Genomic DNA, 23,866 nt, shown 5'->3' on the forward strand with positions numbered 1-23,866 from the left:
CAAGTGCTGTTATGTCCGTTTCATTCGGGCCGCTCAAACAAACAGATGGCAATTCCATTTAGTACTATTAGAGGCACAGAAATGACACAATAGACCTTTAAGAGAGTGTAATCATGGGCTGCTGATTGGCTACAAGTTGTCACTAACCTGTGAGGACAGAGAGGAGAGATTGCATTGGTTGATAACTTTCTTCATTGCAGACAGAGCACCACCAGCATAACCATTCCATCTGATGCCCTGCTGTAAGACACCGGGAGAGTTCAGTTGCTATAAATGAATGCATGTGTGTGTGTGTATGTGTGTGTGTGTGTTTGTGTACACACTTAGCTATAGTGTGGAGTCAAATTTGTCCCTGAAAGTGAGCTAAATCTGAAAAACTTTCCTTTGGGGACATTTTAGGACGTAATCAAATTGATTAATAAATAAATGTATGTTTATTTAAGGGGCAGGGTTAGACTGTTTATGTAGAATTAGCTTTACATAAAAACACTTGAAGTCTAAGGTATGTCCTCATTTAGATAGCTAAGTAAACATGTGTGTGTGTGTGTGTGTGTGTGTGTTTTGCATGTATATGCTCACCGATACTGCTGAGGTAGGCTGGCTCTTGGTGTGAGGGTTGAATTTGGGCTTGGGGGGCTTTCCAGCCAGTCTATCCTTATGCCGTCGACTGTTCATGTGCTAGAGTGAATAAACAAATAAATAAATTTAATTGTGATAATTATATGTATATTTATAAATACATAAGTATTATAATATATATATATATATATATATATATATATATATATATATATATATATATACAGTAAGGGCTGGAAAATTTAACACACAAAAAATAAAAAACTACAATTATACACAATTAATACAGTATCCATTTTTTTCCTTCCTGAAACGTCACACGAAAGGAAAAAGGTTTCCTGAGTAATACCTGGCAGGCTACTCAGCCTTACAGGCTCTGATTAGGGTGTGGGTGGAGTTAGGACATCTGCTGTCTGCCAGAAACAAACCCAGGCACATTTGTCCCGAGCATAATGAACACGGTAGCGTATTTATTGTATGGTGAATGGAGACTTCACCTGCAAGCGGTGAACCAGGCATGCGAGATATACGGGCAAGCTGCCTTAGCTCTTCACATCAACTTGAAAATGAGACCCAGCGTGTGCGTGATAGAGACTGAAAAGGACCTGGCCATTCAGCAACCTACAGACAAGTATACTTGCAGAGACTGATTGGCAGCCAGAGAAATAATACTGATAAGATTTTAAACTTCATCAAATTAAACTTCAATTAAACATTTAATATGTTTTATATCTGTATGTACATTGTCTAATAATGCATTGGCAATATATACTTAAGTTTCACTTGCTTATTCGATCTGATTATTAAAAAAAAGTCATAATGCCAGAAGTAATTACAACATGACCACAGAACATTTTACTATGTACATATTTATACAATTAAAATAAATTATAACTAATTTCTTGCAGACAAATTTTTAAGTAAATATATTTATGATAAAGTTAATGAATCATGTACCATAATTTAATTGTGATTATTCATGATTAATCACAGATTTTTTTTTATCGATTCACAGCCCTAATATACCATTATATACATCAATAATTATGTATTTATAAAAGTGTATTTTTTAAGCCTGAAATAATGACAAGTAGTGTCCTTGTACAGAAGGCGGGGAGTATTAATAATGAGACAATTCATACTTGTCCAAGACAAAATACCAGCAGCTGTTCCTTGTTCTTAAAATAATCTCTTTTTTAACACTCTCTCTCTCTCTCTCTCTCTCTCTCTCTCTCCCTCTCTCTTTCTCTGTATCTAAAAGGCATCATACTTTACACTTCAGAGACAGCTTAAGGGAAGCATGGAATACTGTTAAATATCAGTGGAAACCATGCCCCCCCCCACACACACACACACAAGATTTCCAACTAACTCCAGTGTCAATGTAAGAAACCTGATCAGTCAAGTTCACAGGAAAACACAAACTAGTAACTAGAAATCAAGTGTTACATTTTTAACAAAGATGTGGTTAACCAGCATTACTCATGATTTCCCTGGATTGGAACTGTCTGTGCTTTGGTTGGTGATGGATTTTTGATTATAGTCTAAAATAGCATACGTATTTGAGCCCAAAGATGGGTTCTGAGAGTTACTTAATAAAAAATCATCAAGCTATTCCAGCATGTTACATATATGTATATTGTTACCTGGCTGAGCTGAGTCTCAGAGTTGACGTGGATCTCACAAACTTCACAGCAGAAGCTCTTGTTGGCCACACCCACACTTCCCTTGCTGGCTAATCGCTTGCTTTTACATGAGGGGCGGGACGACATTGCTTTCCCTCGTCGTCGTGGCAGCACACTCTGTCCTTCCAACATTAGTTTGTGCTTGGTGCCTGTACAGAAAGGTGCAGAAAAGGACTCAAATAGTACTTATCCAATCACAAAGACCCCCCCACCCTTTTTTTTAATTTACTTATCTAATGTTCATGGGCACAAACCATATACCCTTATTGTTTAATATAAAGCTAAATCTACAATTTTGTCCCCCAAACTATAACTAAATATGTATACACTCACACAAAGGTACGTACCACTATTGTGAGCGTCCATTTGAACGGTGGAGTTGACGGTGACTTTGCAGACGGGGCAGTGCAGATGTTGTTTGTTTTTTTTGGGGTCTGTCTGTGTGTCCCCTGTTGGGCTGTTCTGCTGAGCACCTGTCTCGCTGGTGGCACCGGTGGGCTCCAGCGCGCTGTCTGGGTGCTGGGATTGAATAGAGGAGATAGACAGGTCTGCAGACGACACCTCCGATATCGGCGTCAAGACCACCGAACTTGAGTGAGTATCATCCACCCTCATAACAGAGTCTGAGTCACAGAGTGCAGCTAAATAGAAAGAAAGAGAGTGAGTCAGACTGCTGTTGATCTTAACATTCATTATTTGATGAGCTTATTCTTTATAGTAGTGTTTGCAGGATTATGACAAAAATCATAATTGACAGTTATTTACTGTGGCAGGGCGGAGGGCGGGGCCGGGTCGTGATTCAGCACACCCGGCCCCTAATAATGCTGATTAAGCTTGAGAGGGATAAGGCCGACTGGAGACAGCAGTGCGTCAGAGAGAGAGTTACGGACAGCTGTCCAACAACTGTGTGTGTTTGTGTCTTTTTGGTTCGGTTTTATTATTAAATTATAATTTATGTTTTCAAGCCGGTACTCACCTCCACCTTTCCTGCAATCCCTTTACACTTTTGCTGAAATCCGTGGAGGAGTGATGCGCCATAGTAGAGTCCTCGCCATCCACCCCAATGGAGCAGCCATGGCCATCCGCCAGGGGACGGAGGAGCCCGGCCGCCTGAGAGTGGAGGAACGGAGGGGAGGAGGGGCTACTAAATGACCACCTGGAGCGGTCAGGGCCGCTGCCAGGGGTGGAGGAGACCCCTACCAGCCACTGAAATGCAGCAGGATCTGAGTCTGCTGACCGTGATTATAGAGGGGCTCCTGGCTGACCGCCTGGCGGGGGAGACCCCGTCCGTCCACCAAAAACTTGGCGGGGCGTTCCATCCATCAGGGGCCGGATGAATGCCTCCGATCCGCCCGGGGAGGCGCGGTTGCAGTCCACCAGTTTTTTCCTCTCTCTCTCTCCAGCTGTCGCTCCGTGTTTGCCTTTCCCTCTCTTTTAAATATAATTTTTATTATATTTTGAGTTGGTATCATCACCATTAGAGTGTGTATGCACTGTTTTTTTTTTTATTGTTTCCCTCCCCTTGTCCCCATCCCCCCCAGACGGGGATGACCTGCCAGCAGATGGGGCGGATGGCACGCCCCCCCCAGGGAAAGAGGGGGGGGGGGTGTACTTCATGCGTCAGGCAGGGCCGGGTCGTGATTCCGCACACACGGCCCCTAATAAGGCTGATTAAACCCGAGAGCGATAAGGCCGAATGGAGATGGCAGTGCGTCAGGCGGGGCCAAGAACCAGTTCCATTTAAAGAAAATACCGGAACCATAATATATTAATGACTTTTGGTTCTGTTAACGGTTCTTGAACGTGCATTTTTCTACCGATGTGGACGGAACACCATACTAAAATACACGGACAATGTGTTTTCTGCCTCTCTACTAAATCTATAGTGCAAAACACACAGAACAAGCAGTGTAATGTGGTTCCTGATAAAATGACTCTTCAGTAAAACAAATGACTCTTTTTAGTGAATCAAAGACAGTTCAGTCAGAGTGGTTACCAAATTAATCTCACTAACCTGGAAGATATGACTTGAACTGTTAACGTGTTATGTAATATTGTACTTAAATCAGGCAGTGCAGTAACTGACTGGTTGTTTATATGACAAAGTGTAGTTAAAGGCAGAGTTTTGTTGTAATCAGTGAAATTTTATAAAAACAAATGAATTTATCAAATATGTTGGCACATTTTTTGTTTGTTTAGGAACTGTATTCAATATTTAGTTGCATGTTCTTTGTGTATGTGACACATCTAAAACAAGCTGAGAAATGAACTCCTGAATAAGTCCTGAGTTCCTAAATATTGTTATTTTAGGCATACACTAATTTAATTGCCTCTGATTCGCTGATACATTTATGTCCACAATGGACATTCCAGTGATTTATTACAATGCTCAACCACAGCAAAAAAACAAAAAAAACAAACCTGTAAACATATTTGAAGCAATGGATGTAGATTTAAATCGAGTGCTGTAATTTACACTTCACAATTAGTTAATCGCAGCAGTTTAATTACAATCTCAATTTTTTTACTGATTAATATTACAGCTTTACTTTAAATTTGAATGAAAAATTTTACAAAAAGCTAACAACAGACCATCAAGGAGAGTTGTAAACTAAATGTAGCATGTATATATGTGTTATCTTACTTATTAGCTGAAAATCAATCAGACACTCCATTAGTGCAGGCAGTAAGCCAGCGGTAGAGGCTCAATGCAGGAGACCTGATAAAAGTGCCACTATTCAGCATAAAAATATCCTTTCTGCCCATGCTTCTGAATGTCTGGCTAGTTATAATTTTGCTTCAGGCTTGTATCCAAATTGGCAGAAATGTGCAGCACACAGGAATACAAACACAAATACATACACATTAAGACTGACTGTTAGAGTCCGTGCCACATTATTGAGGCTGAGATTTTGATGTGTTGAAACTGAAAAATGAAACTGAGAGTAATGGCTTAAGTTTTTTGATTGTCCAGCCAAAAGTGGTTCTAAAAATGTTTTTCACTGAATCTCAGCAAAGTTGAGCCAAGCCTGTCTATCACTAGAAAGATTAACTCTAAGGGGCATCCACACTGGCAGTTTAGTTTGAATCAGAGCACGGTTTGCATGAAAAATTGGTAATATAAAAGCTAAGTTAGAAAGATTTGCAGACCGGAAAGTGAACCGTGGTACCGAACCAAAGACTTCCTGTAGGAGGTGGTCTGAGCTTGGTTGCAATAGAACTGTGGCATGGTTCGCATTAGTGAGAAAGCAACCTGCAATCGTGTCCACACATTTTCAAGAAGTAAACAAACTTGTACATGAGTTTTTGCTGATTTAAGCATGATGACGTCATCAGTTGCACAAAACCACACACGACCGTGCACCATGAGGGGCAGTGGAATATAAGTAGCGCTGCAAATACTTTGCTAGCAACCAGCTGTCTCCTCAAAAAAGACTAGAAAAAAAAGACACATCAGATAGTCACCTTCTCCTGGACATGCATTTATGTTGAATTATGGCATGCGACACACAGGCACAAGTGTCATTCCCACGACCCGCATTGTGTGATGGAAAATTACGGTTTATGGTGGAAAAGAACTGGTGTTCGTCAGCTTTGGTGCAGACCAAAGCTGCAGGGGGTTCCAGGAACAAGCGCACTCGGATTTGGACCACAGCAAACGTGCCCATAATGAAAACCACCTAAGAGACCAATTTTAGTCAGAACTCAATTTCTGACTAAAAGTATCATTACTTCAGTTTGCAGTATTGAGATAATACCCAGGTCTTTCTGGTGAAGCTGGTTGACAAAGAGAAGTCTTGTTGGTCATGCTGTAATATCATTAAAATTCTTAAAAGTAATATAATGCACTTGTTCATACTATATCTGAGTTTATGATGCAGATAATGTATGACTTTTCCAGTTTGGGTCAACATTTTTTTTAAATTAATTTAATAAATACAGCACTTACAATTTCTACAATTGCTTTTATTCTATTATATTTTAGAGCCAACTATAACTAGAAAAATGTAATGGTATCTATGGTATCAACAGTAAAAAAAATAAATAAAAAAAATGCCATATGACATTTCTGTACAACATCAGAAAATAGTTTAAAAAGAAAAATAAATTAATCAAAATTATTCAAATCGAATGAATCATTAGGATTATCTTTAATATTGCTTATATAATTTAATACTAGAGTCTTGGTGTTTCTGTAGAATATAACACATTACATTTCCTGAACACATTAAACATATACCATAATTGTGTAATTTATGATAAATAAAAATATATTACTATAAACACGCACAAAACACTTACACACCCAAAATAAAAATGCATTAATATATTCGATGCCACAATAAAAATTCCCACTGAGGAAATGAGCAGTTCCATTGCAGTACAGACTTGCCAAATGGCAACATTCATATTTTCTCAATTTACTGTAAACCTATCTTAGATAAGGCTGGACTGTGAACAAAAAACAACAAAAACAACAATAAAAAAAAAAATAGAAGATATCTGTTTATTAGTGCAAATTGAGGAGCACTTCAACATGTGTCTCTGCTGTAAGGGTCTTGGAGAAAAACTCAAATGTCATGTGGCTTAAAAAAGCATATTACTAGTTTCTTTGAAGACTGTCCTTTGCATTCTAACAATGCAATTTCTTTTTTCTGTATAGTGAGAAAGGAAAATTATATGTTGCCTTATGACAAGACTGTTGGTTAAAGAAAATCAGAAAATGTAAAATACTGCATTTGTTCATACTATTCCTACAAGCTCATGATAAAAATGATGAATGACATCTGACAGTGAGAGCATTCAAAGTGTTTCAATGGCAGTTACAAAATGGACCCCTTCCTCTAGAAATTTCCAGAACCCCCTCCCAACCTTCTCTTTCTCCTCCATTTTCAGTGTCTCATGGTGGTTAATAACAGCTGACATGCTTGTAGAGTTGTGATTGGCCCTTGCAGCTGTGAGCATGATGACATAACACTGCTAATTTAACCAGGCAATCAACTCAATCTGTCTGTTTGTGTGTGTGTGTGTGTGTGTGTGTGTGTGTGTGTGTGTGTGTGTGTGTGTGTGTGTGTGCTTTAGCATGAGAGCATTTCAAAATCCATTGAGTGTTTAGCTCCAACTCTCATGTGTGTGAACGCGTGAGATCAGAGAGAGTTTAAGGGTGTGTTATCTGTTAAATGAGAGCATTAACCCATCAGTGAGCAAAATCCCACATTGTAATGAACTGATACACTAAATCTACTCCAAATCCTCCTGAGCTAGCTCGCTCGCTGCCTACTGCCTTCATAGGAGCTGCCTTCTTAGCCAGTATCCTGACAGAGATGGAGCCTCATTAATGAATGCTCTACATAGGTAACAACTCTGTGTGGCACACAAACAGTGCTCTGCATGGGAGACTCAACTAAATAAATTCCAATATAATATGGGGTTAGCATGTTGCTAAGCTAATCTTCAGCATGACACACTATACTGTACAAAGCACTGCACCTTTCTGGAATCAGTGCGACACTCTAATAAGAATACAAATACATATCACACAACAATATTCTGTAAAATAGTATAAATAGCATTTTTAACTGGACTGTTGGGTATTAATATTTTTTGGTACTGAAAGAATTATCCTCTAACATTCTACCTAATCACTTTCTTTTGTGTTCCACAGAAAAAAGAAAAGGGTTTGAAATTACATGAGGGTGAGTAAATGATGACAGAATATTTATTTTTGGCTGAAATAACCCTAAATTAGGTCAGAAGGATTCCGATGATGTCTTAAAATTCTGCTTTCAGAGGCAGCTCACTAGGTTTTGGAACAGTGCTACTAAATGTTCGTATGAGGAGTGTGTTGGCATATATGTGTGAGCACTAATCCAAACATAAAGGCTTTGAGACAAAATTGCAGCGCGGCTAATGTTCTCACTCTTCATCTCTCTCTCTCTCTCTCTCTCTCTCTCTCTCTCTGTTCTTCTCTTATCTAATCCTTCCTTTTCTTCCTCTCTGATTCGACGCTCCATCTCACCGTTGTGTCGCCATGAATGGGGCTGAATATTAAAATGTGATTTGATGAGCTTGCTGTTCTCTCGCTCTATCTTTTTTCCCCTGCATCCACTTTCATTTGTTCTCTCTCTCTTACGCGTGCTTTATAACTCTCAAGGCCTCATTCTGTAAAGATGTGAAGTCTCTCTCTCTCTCTCTCTCGATTCTTTCTTCGTCATATCCTTTGGGCCCATATTCAGTTTGCCTTTCAAAGCATATTCTATAGAGTTTGGGAAGAGGAGACGGAAGCAAGAGTTTAAAAGTGATGAAAAGGTAGCGATTATTAGAGAGGGATGGCTCAAACCTCGCAGTCGGCTTGTTGTTCTGTTCGATGTATTTCTCATCGCAGCACTTTTCCGTGACAAGAGGAAAGTCAAGTTCTTTACTCAGCACTGAAATCCCCTCAATCCACTTGATAGATCATGAAGCAATGAGCCAGGGGGATATTTAGAGGAGTGAAGGAACTACAGCCAAGGTAAATGCATTTTTCTTAAACATTAAAAAACACAACAAAAAGCTGATTTTGCCACTATTGATATTTTCCTACAACTGGAAAAATTGGACTTACTTTTATACCATTAATGCCACCAAATGGAATTGTAAAAATATAACTGATGACATAATTTAGTGTTCTTCACTGATCAGACAGATCAAATGGGATCCTCCAACAAACAGAGCAATGTTTTGCTAATGCCAAACAGCCAGAATGCTAACACTTTTGGAGAAAAATCGAAATTATTAAAGTAATATATATGCAGTAGATAATGTGTAAATTGTCTTTGTTTACATTCTAAATTCATGGAAATAATGCACTAACATGCTATACGCTATATGATTACACACTGTTATTGTAATTTATAATGACACTGATACTACTGCAAAGCTGGGTGTATAAAAGAGTGTTAATGGGCAGAATACAGACAAAAGAATGATGACAAGCATACCTTACTATAGCCTAGTTTCCATCCACCTTTCGCACTATTTTGTTATCGACAAAAAGTTTGGGTAAAATGGGGAGAGTATTGAGGCAATTCATTGAAATTACACAGCTTACTGTCATTTTAATTTCACAAATAAATGCAATCAGAAGATGAGGAATTGCAATAAAAAAGGAACCGTTGCCCTTCTGATAGGACTGTAATATTAGTCCTGATGTTGCACCTATCGCAGGTTGCCACCGGTTCCGACCCGAAAGCGAATCATCATGGCCCTGTTCAAGCTGGCAACCTGTAGTGGCAGAAACGTTCTGTCTCAGTATAAGGACCATCCATCGATTTGTTTATGCGGTGTGCACAGATATTAAAGAAACATTGATCAGGGTTTACACATGATACATTCCTGATTTACAATATTTTGAACAATCATCTAATAAAAGCATCGCCATCACAACTGCATTATATCCCGCATATTTCTCAGGCAACTTTTAATGACCAACTGAACTTGATTATCATCTAAAGTTTATTTTAGCTTCAAAATGCAAATGTATATTTTCTGAAGAAGCAGTAAATGCGATCTGAGGAAAAGAGGGTCAGATTTAAAGTATTCAAACGTTTTAAAATATTCAAAAGCTCGTTTTCTGAAAGTGAACTCAGCATTAGACAAATATTTCTGATAGTTTATAGTCTTGAAAAAGTGCAGAACATTCTGAGAATATCATTCAGCTGACTTTATTCATCTACAGAACAGGGTAAAGCTAAATTAATTTTGAGAAAAGAAAAGGCATATATAGGTCTAAACAGTTTTTTTTGCGTTTGGTAATTAATTTTTTTATGTAATGCGTTTTTTCGTTTTGTAATATTTGTTTTAAATTTATTTAATTTAATACAGGGATTTTGCCGGCATTTTTCCAAAGTAAATTAAACAATAATTTAATAGAATTGGGCTGTAGGTGTTCCAAAAAAAAAAAAAACCACGCTGAAGCTTTTCACCTAGTATTGTGTATTTCTTCTTACTTTAAAAGATATTTATGCACAGAAATTATGTTTCATGTTTTGTGGGCTAATTCCATGACTGCTGTCTATTATTTTGAATGGTGTGGAAAAGCAATTTGAATAAATAAATGGATGGATACTGCGATTAAATTAATCGCAAACAGTGGCCATTCATTTGTTCAATGTGCTCGAGATATTTGTGTTGGCACTCCTGGAAGTTTCACATTTGCAGATCGGCTCTATATGCCGTAAAGATCAGTCCATAATCACGTACAATAAATTGGCTATCAATACTGTCATCATGATAAAACACAGGCTAATGATTGGGGGAAACTCTGTCATGTGACTACATTTTCACGTTAATGCCAATTTTATCGGCAAAAAGTGTTTCCAAACCATTTTAAGTTACCGCTTGAGTTAAATGGAAAAATATTTAGAAAAATGTCTAAACTACTTACAATTATTTAAGCATGTATCAAACATAATAAAGATTAATTTGTTTAATATGTAAGATTACGCATGAGACACCTAAAATAACAGCCTTCTGATGCTTATGTTGTGGATATGGCTGATTAATCTCACAAAGGATGCATTTGAGTAAGGTAATTAACTGGTTAGAAATGTTAATTTTACTGGTGATCTTTCAGCTTATGCAGCTCAAGCAGGGAAATGCCCAACATTCTAAGGCTGTATTATTTGAATCAATTCTTTCTAGAAATTCTATTCTATCAATTTGGAATGCACAATTCCCAATTTCCTTTTAAGTCCTTGTGGTCACGTAGTGATTTGCCTCAAACCGGGTGGCGGTGGACAAATCCCAGCTGCTTCCGTGTCTGAGACCGTCAACCCGAGCATCTTATCGCGTGGCTTGTTGAGCGTGTTGCCACGGAGACATAACGCATGTGGAGGCTTCACGCCATCCACCGCTGCTTCCACGCTCAACTCACCACGTGCACCACAGAGAGTGAACTAACATCCTTGACCACAAGGAGGTTACCCCGTGTGACCCTACCCTACTTAGCAACAGGGCCAATTTGGTTGCTTAGGAGACCTGGCTGGAGTCACTCAGCATGCCTTGGGATTCGAACTCCAGGGGTGGTACCCAGCGTCTTTACCACTGAGCTTCCCAGGCCCCCAAGAAATTGTTTTCTTAAAAATAACAAAACCAGAACAGTGTAAGTGTAAGTGCTTTGTTAATATCTTGCAGTATTATTATTTTTTAATTAAAAACATTTGATTATCATCATGTGTCTTTATCTTCTTGTCTTCAGTAGTGATGAAAAAACAAAACAAAAACCCTCCGTCAACAAACATGTCTTCAGTAAATTCTTTGACGATAATAACACTGCACACAAGGGCATGTTTTTGTGCCATAACAAAACACTCATCATCTTTGAGTTCACTTACTTCCCTCAACGGTGCTGTCATCCAGCAGGGCAGGAAGTGGATCTGGAGCACTCGTTTTCACTCTGTCCACGTCCCTCTCCCTGTCCCTCTCTCGCTCCTTCTCTCTGTCTTTGTTTCGGTTGTGATGTGCATTGTCGAGTTGTCGTCTCTGCTGTTTGTTCTTCTGAGCCTCTAAAGCCTTCAGTTTACGAGTGTGTTTATGGCCTTTATAGTGGGCTTCTGCCTGATTCTACAAAGAGAAAGATATATAGAGAACGAAAGGTCAATTATTGGAATACTTTTACGAAGAATCTAAGATTTATAGAGAAACACAAATATGAAGACAAACTGTAAACATAACAAATAAATATGCATATGTACAATAACACATCTAAATGTGTTCACACATTTTAATGTACATTCACATGAGGGTAGACATCAGTCAGTTTGATTTGAAAAATGACACTGGCTGCTTTATAAGCATACAAGCAAGAACTAAAATTGTCTATTGGATGGCAATAGGTAAAAACCCAGTTCAGAACTTGCAAATCAAATGCAACGTACAGTTCATCAAGTAAATCTCCAGCTAATATCAGAGCAGAAATGAGTGTGTGGACCCAGTGGGGAGTAATCAACCCACTCAAATCCTCTTAAGTACTTAACAGATGCCCCTCATTTGGGGCTCAGTGATGGGGGGTACACTGTCTGTTCCAAACGGCTGAGGTGAAGGGATGTTTACACAAACATGAGGAGGCAAAGTCCCCTCTCGGGTCTTTTTTTTTAATCCAATGTAAATTCATATACCGTGTTTGGCATTATTCTATTTATATTTAAAAATCAATGTTTTCAAAATAGTTCATTTAGACTTTAATGTGAAAGAAAGTGATAATTTTGCTTAATGTCGTAGTCTAGTGTTTCATCCATTTCCTCCATTTTGAACCAATCATATGGATTTGCAGACTGGGTAATTAAAGTGATAGTTCACTCAACAATTCTCAATTTCTCAACATTTTCACATGGTTAAAGACTCATATGTCTTTCTTCTGTGGAACATAAAAAAAGATCAGGGGTCTATCAGATATTTGATCAAGCAAAATGTGTTCTCTTATTGTGTAGGGGGTCTGGGGGTCATGCGCCCCCAAAAGAATTATTTTGCCAAAAAAAAAAAAAAACCTTCAAGGCGTTCCATTCTAGTAACTTTGAGAAAATAATTTTTATATATTCTTGAGTATTCTTGAGTATGTGTAGCATTCATATTTGCTACCAAGGATTTCTAAATGACCATTCTAAATGGCACCAGTTGAAGTTTCTCAAATTAATTTCTCAAAAAAGTAGCCTTTTGCTTAAACATCCATTTCATCCAGTGCACTTTTTGTTCTTGATGTTACAAATTACCCTGGAACTGTTTGAAAATCAATCTCACAGGGGGCTATATTCCTTTTCATTTAAATAGTATGATTGTTTTAAGTATACAGCCCACATTACGGTATTTTTTCAGTCACTTGTTTCCTAGGAAGATGTAATATAGTCAAAAGTATGTGGACACCACTTCATAATTAACAGGTTTGGCTATTACCATTCTTCCAGTGAAGAGAAATCATAATGCTTCATAACAGTGACATTCTAGATAATTCTATGACTGTGCTTACAACTGTTTCAACAGTTTGGAAAGGGGCCCTTTTCCGTTCCAACATGACAATGGCCCTGAGCACAATGCGAGGTCCATATAGAAATGATTAGGGATGCAACAACATTTCAGCTGCTGAAAATTTGGCCTTAATTTGAATAGATATTTTTACTTTAAATCTAGTAACAGAAACACTCACATGAAGAAAAAGCATTGCTTATGTTGCACATGATAGTCCACATCCCCAGAAGTGATCATTCTCTAGATCATTAGCGCATTAATAAAGAGCATTTTTCCAGTGTTCTGATAATGTGTTACTGTGTGTCATGTTCGTTACTATCAAGCTCCAAGAAAACATTAAAGAATCATAAAAGCACCATTAAAGTAGTTATATGGTGCATTATAAGAGCATTATATCCAAAGTCTCTTGAAGCCATAAAATAGTTGAAAATAGCATAAATTGCGTTTAATTAGTAAATATATTCAGTGAATGAGCACTGCTCTGTTGTTGATGCACACACACACACACACACACACACACACAGTATGCACGGCTCATGACGCACTGCTTCCTAGAGAGTACCGCCAAAATAAAAGCCAGAGGGTTTTAAAGTTAAGAAGTATTACAAAAATTTTATGATTGCATAATATAACTTTATTATCTTCATTATTCTTATTATTGTTAAATTAAAATAATATTTAAATTAATGTGAGTAATGTAATTATCCTATCATAACTAAAGTGTCACAAAAGAGATCGACTAAAAAGAATCCATTCCACATTTCAGGTCCACATACAATGTGGGGAAAAAATATGCCAATAGAACTGGCTTCATGTTCACTTTTACTTTTGCTGCTGCATTATCCAATAGTTAACTATCAAGGTTTTCTTAATAGGCAACACATATTTTATGTAATTCTTCCATCAACAGAAAAGTGGTTTCGGTGTACCCGTAATAATATCATTTCGAATTTGTTCAATTATTCCAAACAAAGTCAAATTTAAAATCAGTTTTGGTTTTCAGCCCAGTGTGTTCAGAACTTTCGGTTTCGGACAAGATTTTTCATTTTGGTGCATCACAATAAATTATATAATGAGTCTGGTGTGAAACAACTTGACTGGCCTGCACAAAGTCCAGACCTGAACCACAATGAACACCTTTGGGATGAATTAGAACATCGAAGCGAGCCAGTGTTCATCACCCAACATCAGTGCCTGACCTCACCGATGCTCTTGTGTCTGAATGGGAGAAAATTCATGCAGATATTTTCCAACATCTTGTGGAAAGCCTTCCCAGAAGAGTGGAAGCTGTTAGGAAGGACCAGCTCACTACTAATGCCACTGATTTTGACATGAAATGCTCAACAAGAACAAATGGGTGTGGTGTTTTTAGGTGTCCACAAACTTTTGGTCATACATTTATTTTGTTATATTGTTGTGATTTACATACATAAATATAATAACAATATTGTTATATGGTTTTTGTATATTATTACCTGTACATAGGCCTTATAATATTAATATTGACTGAATCACAAGGCACCGAAAATACCTGTAGGCTATACATCCAAGGAAACTCTTGAGAGATGGAGATGAGATGTAATAGATGTCAAGATGATGACGTTTCTGATAGCAAAACTAGATTGCTCCAACGTTGCATGATTACACTGTAGACAGCTTCATTATCACGTTGCTTGCTTGCAGAATTAACAGGATTTACAGGAAGTTCAGCAAATTGGCAGCAACACGACAAGCGTGAGCTGTGGAAACCTGTACGGAGTGCACGTGCGCGAGAAAGGGAGACATGGTAATGCCGATTTGCCAGAGCTAATGAAGCTGTACAAACGGTGAAAAGTAGTATTGCAGAACAACACTTAAACTAAAAACAGTATTGCCATGGCAATACTAGCAATACCATCAACACTGGTGACAGCGGCCATGATTCTGCTGAAGATCTGCTTTAATATTCCATGGAAGAAAGAAAGTCATACAGTTTGTGAACACATGAAGGTGAGTAAATGATCACAGAATATTCATTATTTGGGCATTATTGGATTAAAAGGATAATTTCAATCATAGTTTTATTCCCCCTCACATTCACGGCACGGTTTAGGCCCTCTATGAGAAAGCAATGAGTTCAAGAGAGACAAAAGAGATGCTGCCTTATCTGCTGATGTCGCTGTTACACACTCTTACTTTAGAAAAAACTATGACATATATACTATTTGATCTCATATTTCATAATATTTATTTTGGTTAATTTCTGTAGTGTCAATTATTTTCTCTGAGAAAGATTTCCTATCTACTATAAAATGCAAATGAAACATGAAATAGACTGGAGTCATTCAAATGGTATTTTTCACCAGTTAATAAATCTCATTTGTAGTAAACAGAGAGTGGGGAGAAGAGGGGACGACACGAAACAGAGAAATATAGAGACTGACAAACAGAGAAACGAAAAGTCAGAGGGAGATTGAAAGAGAGAGAAACAGAGCGTTGCATTGTGAACTGCAAGCAGTAGGAAACTAATGAGCAATTGATAGACTTTTGATGTCTAACTGAGCGAACATTGTTGGGTGTCCCTCTAGAACATATTTAGTCTAAAAATGCCCCAAATAGCAGTGCAAACTGAACAAAAGAACAGAAGATTTTGTAGCTATTCAATAGTTTCCCTCTAGTATGTCAACAACAAACAGCAGAGGTACGAATGAACAATGATGAATACGAATGCACAATGATTAGGTGTACTATTCATGTACATACATTTTCATGGCTAAAATAGATCTGTTTTCTGCAGATGTCACACTTAAATTTTTTTTGATTCTTACTTATTTGAGGTGAACTGGTAAGATTATACATTTTTCAAACCTTGAGTATTACTTTGATTATTTTGGACTGTTAGAGTTATAGAACAGTCTGATTAATGTGTCATAGAATACACCAATGGACAAGTTCGGCGACACACCACGGCAGCTTGAGGCTACCCACACTGGAAGTGTAAAAATGAACTTTCTAAATGATGTGCAGAGAGCCCTGACCAATCAACTGTGAGCTCAAATAAACATCAATAAAAGTAAAAAATATGTTTGTGATGATTTGTTTAGCATGCCTTTCCTGATGGATAGCAGATTTTGTTCTGGACAGCTAAGATAATTAATCTAATAAGATTAATATTTCTACCCCATTACCTCTAGGGGGTGCTAATTTGTGACACAAAGGCTTCAGGTCTTATTTTGTTATTTTGTGTAATATAAATGTAAATTGATGGTATTCTCAGAGAATTTCAGATTCTAAGCTTTCAAAGGATACCTCATATGCCTGACCTATTTATACAGGGAATATAATTTTTTTTATGAATCACGGAGGAGGGTGGGGCCAGGCCAGAATGAGTCTCGCCTGGACCCCAATCAGCCTGACGAGGCTAGTGAGGGATAAAGGTGACCGAGACGGCTAATTGAGAGAGATAGAGAACTACAGGCATCTGCCCTGTATGTGTTTATGTTTGTGTGTTAATGTAAAGGGGTTAAAAGGGAAAGGAGGAGGCGAGAACCGGCTTGAAAATATAAAAATGTTTAATGATAAACTAAAACAAAAACATACACAACACACAAAAAAGTGTAAGAGCAGTGCATACGTGTTAAGAGTCGTGTCTCTTTACATGTATTTATTTTGACATTACATATTTTAGCCAGCTGGTGTTGGCAAAAGATCATTTTTGTGTGTAATATGAGCCAGTAAGGTGAGCTGAAGTGAATCCACGTCAGCCAGTGTTTACATTCAACAGCACTCCGTGAATGCTTGTATAACTACTACACTACAAATGCTAGGAAATAGCTTCAAACGGCATTCTGCAACTTCGGCAACTTCAGCATTAAGGCTCATCACAGCTGAGAGACACAACAGACTGATTAATTACACAACTCAAGGCACTTACCTCTTACTGGAGTTTCCACATTGGAGAGGACGTGCTGTTTAAAATGGCGGAGGAGATTGCGGTTTCTATAGTGAAAGACTCTTGCGCACTGGCTACCACGAAATAGGGAGAAGTACCCCCATGTGGACGGCTATTTTTCCACTGAGAAAGCCGACAGCATCTCTGCTTGGGAGTGGCAAAAGGTGATCGCACATCTCCATCTCTCTCTCTCTCTCTCTACACACACACACACACACACACACACACACACACACACACACACACACACACACACACACACACACATGTTGTGTTTCCATGTTTTATGGGGACTTTCCATAGACATAATGGTTTTTATACTGTACAAACTTTATATTCTATCCCCTAAACCTAACCCTACCCCTAAACCTAACCCTCACAGAAAACTTTCTGCATTTTTACATTTTCAAAAAACATAATTTAGTATGATTTATAAGCGGTTGTCCTCATGGGGACCGACAAAATGTCCCCACAAGGTCAAAAATTTCGGGTTTTACTATCCTTATGGGGACATTTGGTCCCCACAAAGTGATAAATACACGCTCACACTCACACACACACACACACACACACACTCATGTAGTGTTTCCATGTTTTATGGGGACTTTCCATAGACATAATGGTTTTTATACTGTACAAACTTTATATTCTATCCCCTAAACCTAACTCTACCCCTAAACCTAACCCTCACAGAAAACTTTCTGCATTTTTACATTTTCAAAAAACATAATTTAGTATGATTTATAAGCTGTTTTCCTCATGGGGACCAACAAAATGCAGCAGCCAGAGTGCTGACGAGAACCAAGAAATATGATCATATTAGCCCCATTTTATCATCGTTACATTGGCTACCTGTTAAATTCCGTATTGATTTTAAAATTCTGTTAAATACGTACAAAGCTTTGAATGGTCTAGCTCCACAGTACTTAAGTGATCTTCTAATATGCTATATTCCAACACGTTCATTAAGATCGCAAAATTCTGGCCTATTAATAGTTCCTAGAATATCAAAATCCACTAGAGGAAGATCCTTTTCATATTTGGCTCCTAAACCATGGAATAGTCTCCCAAACACTGTTCGAGATGCAGACACACTCTCTCAGTTTAAGTCTAGACTAAAGACTCATCTATTTAGCCAGGCATACACCTAATTTATCCTCCAACCCACAATTAGGCTGCTTTAGTTGGGTCTGCCGGAACCAGAAACATTGAGCATGATCTCTAACTCTGCAATAAATTAAATGGCATCTACGCTTACATCTTTTTATTTGTTTCCCTGTCTCAACCTCAGGACTCCTATCCTGAGGTCACCAGAACCGGCTGGATCCAGCACCATTCCTGCTTCATGTTGGACTCCACTGCTACATGGCGCAGAATGATGATGAATAAATGCAGCCGGTGACAGCCAAACATCACTTCAATCTATTATGACGGACTTCAGAGGATGAAATGATGCCAACTCCAACCTGCATCACCTCGGTCTATTTATGGACTACGATCCTGAAATGAAATGCTTAGACTAACAGTTGCCAACAAAAGCCTTCATCAGCCAATTAACAAGGACAATTGCATCTATGTGAACTTCTGCAATTAATCAAGATGGACTTCAAAGACTTTGGTCATTAATCTTACAGTTCAAACACAATCTATGTTTAATCACTGACCCTTAACACTTAGTTTAATAATTTTAAACCATGATTTTACCTATACATAATTAATATTTACATTTCATAATGTTAGCCAGAGGGGAACTGGCCCCCACAGTGAGTCTGGTTTCTCCCAAGGTTATTTTTCTCCATTAATCAACATCTTATGGAGTTTTGTGTTCCTTGCCACAGTCGCCTACAGCTTGCTCACTGGGGTTATTAATACAATTATCATTTAATTATTTTTAAACACTATTAAAAATCGTATTTTATCTAAATTACACAATGATGATTAATCGACTTTATAGACATTACAGTTCTTATCGTCTGTTAATGCTGATATTCTGTAAAGCTGCTTTGAAACGATGTGTGTTGTGAAAGGCGCTATACAAATAAAATTGACTTGACTTGACTTGACTTGTCTGTCAGGAGACTTTTTCACACCTGAGTCACATTTGCATTTCTCACCTTCTAGATAAAATGGTCACCCTTATTGTTAATTTATCTCAAACTGGATTGGCTGCCCTCAGACTTAAATTTACCCCTAAATCTTGAAAACTATAACTGCACGCTCAAATGATCTGAATCCTCTAATTTATCATATTATGAATCATTATCATTATGAAGTGTTGACGAGAAATTTATAAAATAGACTGAGGAAAACTGTAAATTTCACCACTGTTTGGTTAACAATTTTTACATTCAGGGTGTTTATTTTAGCATGTTTGTCTGTACAATAATGCCGTTTGCTGTGGCCTACAATAAGCCAAACTTTCAGTTAGTTGTCTTACCCTGTGCTCTGAAAACACAGCAAACACCTAACACCTTTCACTCACAATAATCAGTCATTAACATATAAAAGGACCTCTTAGCAGGACTGCCATCAACCAGCCAAATTTCAACTGTGAAATTCCATCTAAAGTTTACGGATCCCTCTACATGTCCACTGAATTGAGATATGTTGCCTTTAATGGACATTAATGGTTTCATGTTGTTTGGGTCAGTTTTCCCCTAATACATCTGATAAACTTGAAGCTAAGTGGGAGTCTACTATTCCCACATTTGACTCTTTTCATGCAGTGCCAGTGTATGCGTGATAGAGACTAACAGACTTGGATATTCAGCAAACTGCAGCTTGGTAGTCTAATAATGCATTGGCAAAGAATCTCTTGCCAATAAAGTTTGATATTATTTGAATCTGCCCATTTGAAAAAAATGTCCACTGTAAAATGCCAGAGGATTTTGCCCAACTTTTAATTACAGAATGTCCACTGATTTTATATCATGTATATTAGGGTGCATCAAATTTGAATGGGAAATTTTAATTTCAAAATATCAATTTGGCTGGCATTGCATTTTGTTCCAATTAACATAAAAATGACTTTTGCAAAGTTTTGAGGAATTCCATTGAGATTTAGGGGTGCCAACTAACACATGAACTTTTGCGAAATTATGAAAAATTTGCAATTTTTAGTCTAATTGCCAAAAGGATGACCTGGAAATGTTGAGTACAGTGAACTTTTATACAGTAACATGTTCTATAGGGTCATCAAAGTAAAAGTTGTTTGTTTGCCCTTTGGGCAACTTGGGCATTTCTCAGAATTCAACTTTCAAGATTTTCCATTCATTTGTCCTATAGACAAAATGAATGGAGGTCAATGGGACGTTCACGTGGCCTTACCCTGATTTTTGTGCAGCAGTGATGGATGACGGACACACATATGTAATAATACATACCTCAAACAGAAAGATCACCTCAGTTTTCTTGAGCTGTAGTATTGTTTACATCAGATCTCCATGGCGCCCATGTGCACAGATGTGAAAAAAACAGATGTGCGGTGGCACCCCTAAATCATCATGTACTGGAAAAACATTTTGCATGTGATGTTTCTACATATATTGGAACACTTTTAGCACCCAGCCATATCAGAATTCAAGAATTGTGTTTTTTTATGCACCCTAATGTATATATATATATACACGGATTAAAGATTATTACCTGTAACAATTTGTCTAATTAACTCTATCCGCAAAAAAAGATATGATTTTTTAATGTTTGTAGTAATGTATCATGTACCATAATTGAATCACGATTAATCGTGATTAATCACAGAAAACTGTGCGATTCATTCGTTTAAATGTTTTAATCGATTCACAGCACTAATGTACATTATAAACCTTCCTTGTCTGTCTCTTTCTTCTGCACTAGCTTCTATACTACTCCAGCCACTTTCAGAACTTGGCAGTGTGATACTGCAGATATGGTTGACTTTTGTATGACAAATTGCTTGCTAAGGTCCTCATTTGTTTAGTTAATGTAAATACAATATATGCATTTTAATAAAATAAATGTAATATTTTTATGTAGTAACTGCTTTTAAAAAGGCACTTGAGGCAGTTTTATATTGTGCCTTATTGCTTAAATGTAGGGTTAGGGTTTGGTTTACGATTAATCTGCAGTAATCATAATTAGTTTAATAGTTTAAGACAATAGAAGTAATTTGGTAATTACAACTTTAGTGTGGGAGTGTGTCTAAGTGTGTAAGCATTTAAGAGGGCCAGTGTTAATTTCAAATGTTAAAAAAGTAAGAAGATAAAAGAGTGCAGTAATAAGGATAGAAAAAAATGACAGAAGAAAAGAATGAACACACTCACACACACACACACACACACACACGAGTGCGCACACACACACACACACACACGCACACACACACACACACACACACACACACACACGCACACACACACGCACACACATACACACTAACCGTGGAATTGAAGCGTAGGTGACAGATATTGCATGAGATGACCTGTTTTTTCTTCAGTGACTGAGGAACACCAAATGTGTGGTTTATCACTGCCTTCTGTACCGGGTCCATCTGAGGGGGGAAGGAGATAAATCATGTTAAAATGGACTGGGAGCAATAGAAGAATCATTTATACAAAACAGTTACCTCCGGTCAACAGATAACTATACCTTTTCTGTTTTCAGAACAACCCTAAACCCTGACGTCTGGGGCTGAGGGACTTTCCCCTAACACCCCTTGCCATGGGAACCCACAGTATCACAATGACTCTGCAGCTGCTCGCACATCTATTTGTTTTAGAGCCTAAAGACTTGTCCACAGTCATCCCTAACTGGGTGGGATGCTGCCAGGTCAATGTGTGTGTGTGTGTGTGTGTGAGCGTGTATTTATCACTTTGTGGGGACCAAATGTCCCCATAAGGATAGTAAAACCCGAAATTTTTGACCTTGTGGGGACATTTTGTCGGTCCCCATGAGGAAAACAGCTTATAAATCATACTAAATTATGTTTTTTGAAACTGTAAAAATGCAAGTTTTAAGTTTTCTGTGAGGGTTAGGTTTAGGGGTAGGGTTGGGTTTAGGGGATAGAATATAAAGTTTGTACAGTATAAAAACCATTATATCTATGGAAAGTCCCCATAAAACATGGAAACACAACATGTGTGTGTGTGCGCATGTGTGTGTGTGTGTGTGTGAGTGTGTGTGAGTGAGTGTGTATACAGTATGAGACTAATAAAGTCACCCATTGTTGAGTTTGAATACTAAAAATCCTATCTGGAGATCAGCATGATATTACTGCAAAAGAAAAGAGAAGAGACAAGATGAGAAAAGAAGTGATGAGAAGAGAAGAAATGAGAAGAGACAAGAACAGAAAAGATTATAAGAAAAGAGGCAAAATAAGACAAGATGAAAAGAGATGAGGAGAAAAAGTTGCAGTAAGGAGATGAGAAGAGAAAAGACAAGACATGATGAGAAAAGAAGAGAAAAGAAGAGATGAAATGAGAAGAGAATAGGCTAGCGAGAAAATAAAACATGAGAATGGAAAAGACGAGACAAGAAGTGATGAGACAAGAAGAGATGAGAAGAGAACAGACAAGATGAGACATGCCGAGAAAAGAAGAGATGAGCTAAATGAAATGAGAAGAGAAGAGATGAGAGAATATGAAAAGGTAAAATACAAGATGAGACATTACTAGAAAAGAAGCAATGATATAAGAGAATAGACAGTGAAAAGAGAATAGGTATAGATGAGATGAGACGAGACAAGTAGAGAAGAGCTGAGAAGAGAACAGATGAGAAGAGACAAAACAAGAAAAGAAGAGAGATGAAAAAATAGATGAGAAGAGACAAAATTAGACATGATGAAAAAGAAGAGATGAGACGAGAAAAGGCACAGTATAGAGATGAGAAGAGGCTAGAAGACAAAAAGAACAGGGGTCCTTTTCTTTTTGATCAACATATTTCCATAACTTTTCCATGATTTTATTAGTAATTTGTGATTAGTGGATCAGGATTATTAATTACGATAATTTGAAAGAGATTGCACTAAAACAATATTTTAGAGCAGATTAAAATACATTCACAGTATACATTTCTAAGACTTTTAGAGGAGAGGAGAGGAGGAGAAGAGCAGAGGAGAGGAGAAGAGAAAAGAGGAGTTCAGAGGAGATAAGAGCAGAGGAGAGGAGAAGAGAAAAGATTAGAAGAGATGAGAGCAGAGGAGATGAGAAGAGAGAGGAGAGTAGAGCGGAGGTGAAGAGCAGAGGAGAGGAGAGGAGAAGAGAAAAGCGTTCAGAGGAGAGGAGAGGAGAAAAGATTACATTTTTAATAATACATTTATGGATGTTCATTCTTTAGTTCAGGTTGTCCCTCAGGAGATGACAGGATGCTACAAATCTTGCTGCTATATTTGCACATTCAGCTTTTTCGGCGAGAATAAGAGGGAGTTTTTCAGATGGGCTGCAATTGTTAAATACAGAGTCTCTCCTCTCGGGATACCCACGTCTGTCTGTACCGCCCCATCTCTATGGCCAGACTGTGCTCGCTGAGTCTGTACATCATCAATGCTTTTCTTAAATTCACATCAGTCACCGTGCTCAGGTAGTTTGCGACGGTGTACTCTCGATTTAGTGCCGAATAACATTCCAACTTGTGTTGATTTTTAATGGTGTTTGTCCAATTTGTGACATATTTGTCTTTTTCTGTGTTTATAATT

At 37.8% G+C, this 23,866-nt stretch overlaps 1 protein-coding gene across 1 annotated transcript in view; it reads right to left on the reverse strand.

Moving 5' to 3' along the window:
- LOC127647406 (zinc finger protein 385D-like) overlaps positions 1-23,866 on the reverse strand; it is a 161,586-nt gene that overhangs the window by 8,342 nt on the left and 129,378 nt on the right. The window contains exons 4-9 of the mRNA XM_052131620.1: positions 21,614-21,724; positions 11,639-11,867; positions 2,612-2,905; positions 2,226-2,413; positions 580-678; positions 148-240 (exon numbers count right to left, since the gene is read on the reverse strand). Of these exons, the coding sequence (XP_051987580.1) occupies positions 148-240; positions 580-678; positions 2,226-2,413; positions 2,612-2,905; positions 11,639-11,867; positions 21,614-21,724 (1,014 nt within the window). The remainder of the gene's footprint in view (positions 1-147; positions 241-579; positions 679-2,225; positions 2,414-2,611; positions 2,906-11,638; positions 11,868-21,613; positions 21,725-23,866) is intronic.

This window comes from Xyrauchen texanus, chromosome 8 (genome assembly GCF_025860055.1).
Source record: "Xyrauchen texanus isolate HMW12.3.18 chromosome 8, RBS_HiC_50CHRs, whole genome shotgun sequence".
In the NCBI taxonomy this organism is placed as follows: Eukaryota; Metazoa; Chordata; class Actinopteri; order Cypriniformes; family Catostomidae; genus Xyrauchen; species Xyrauchen texanus.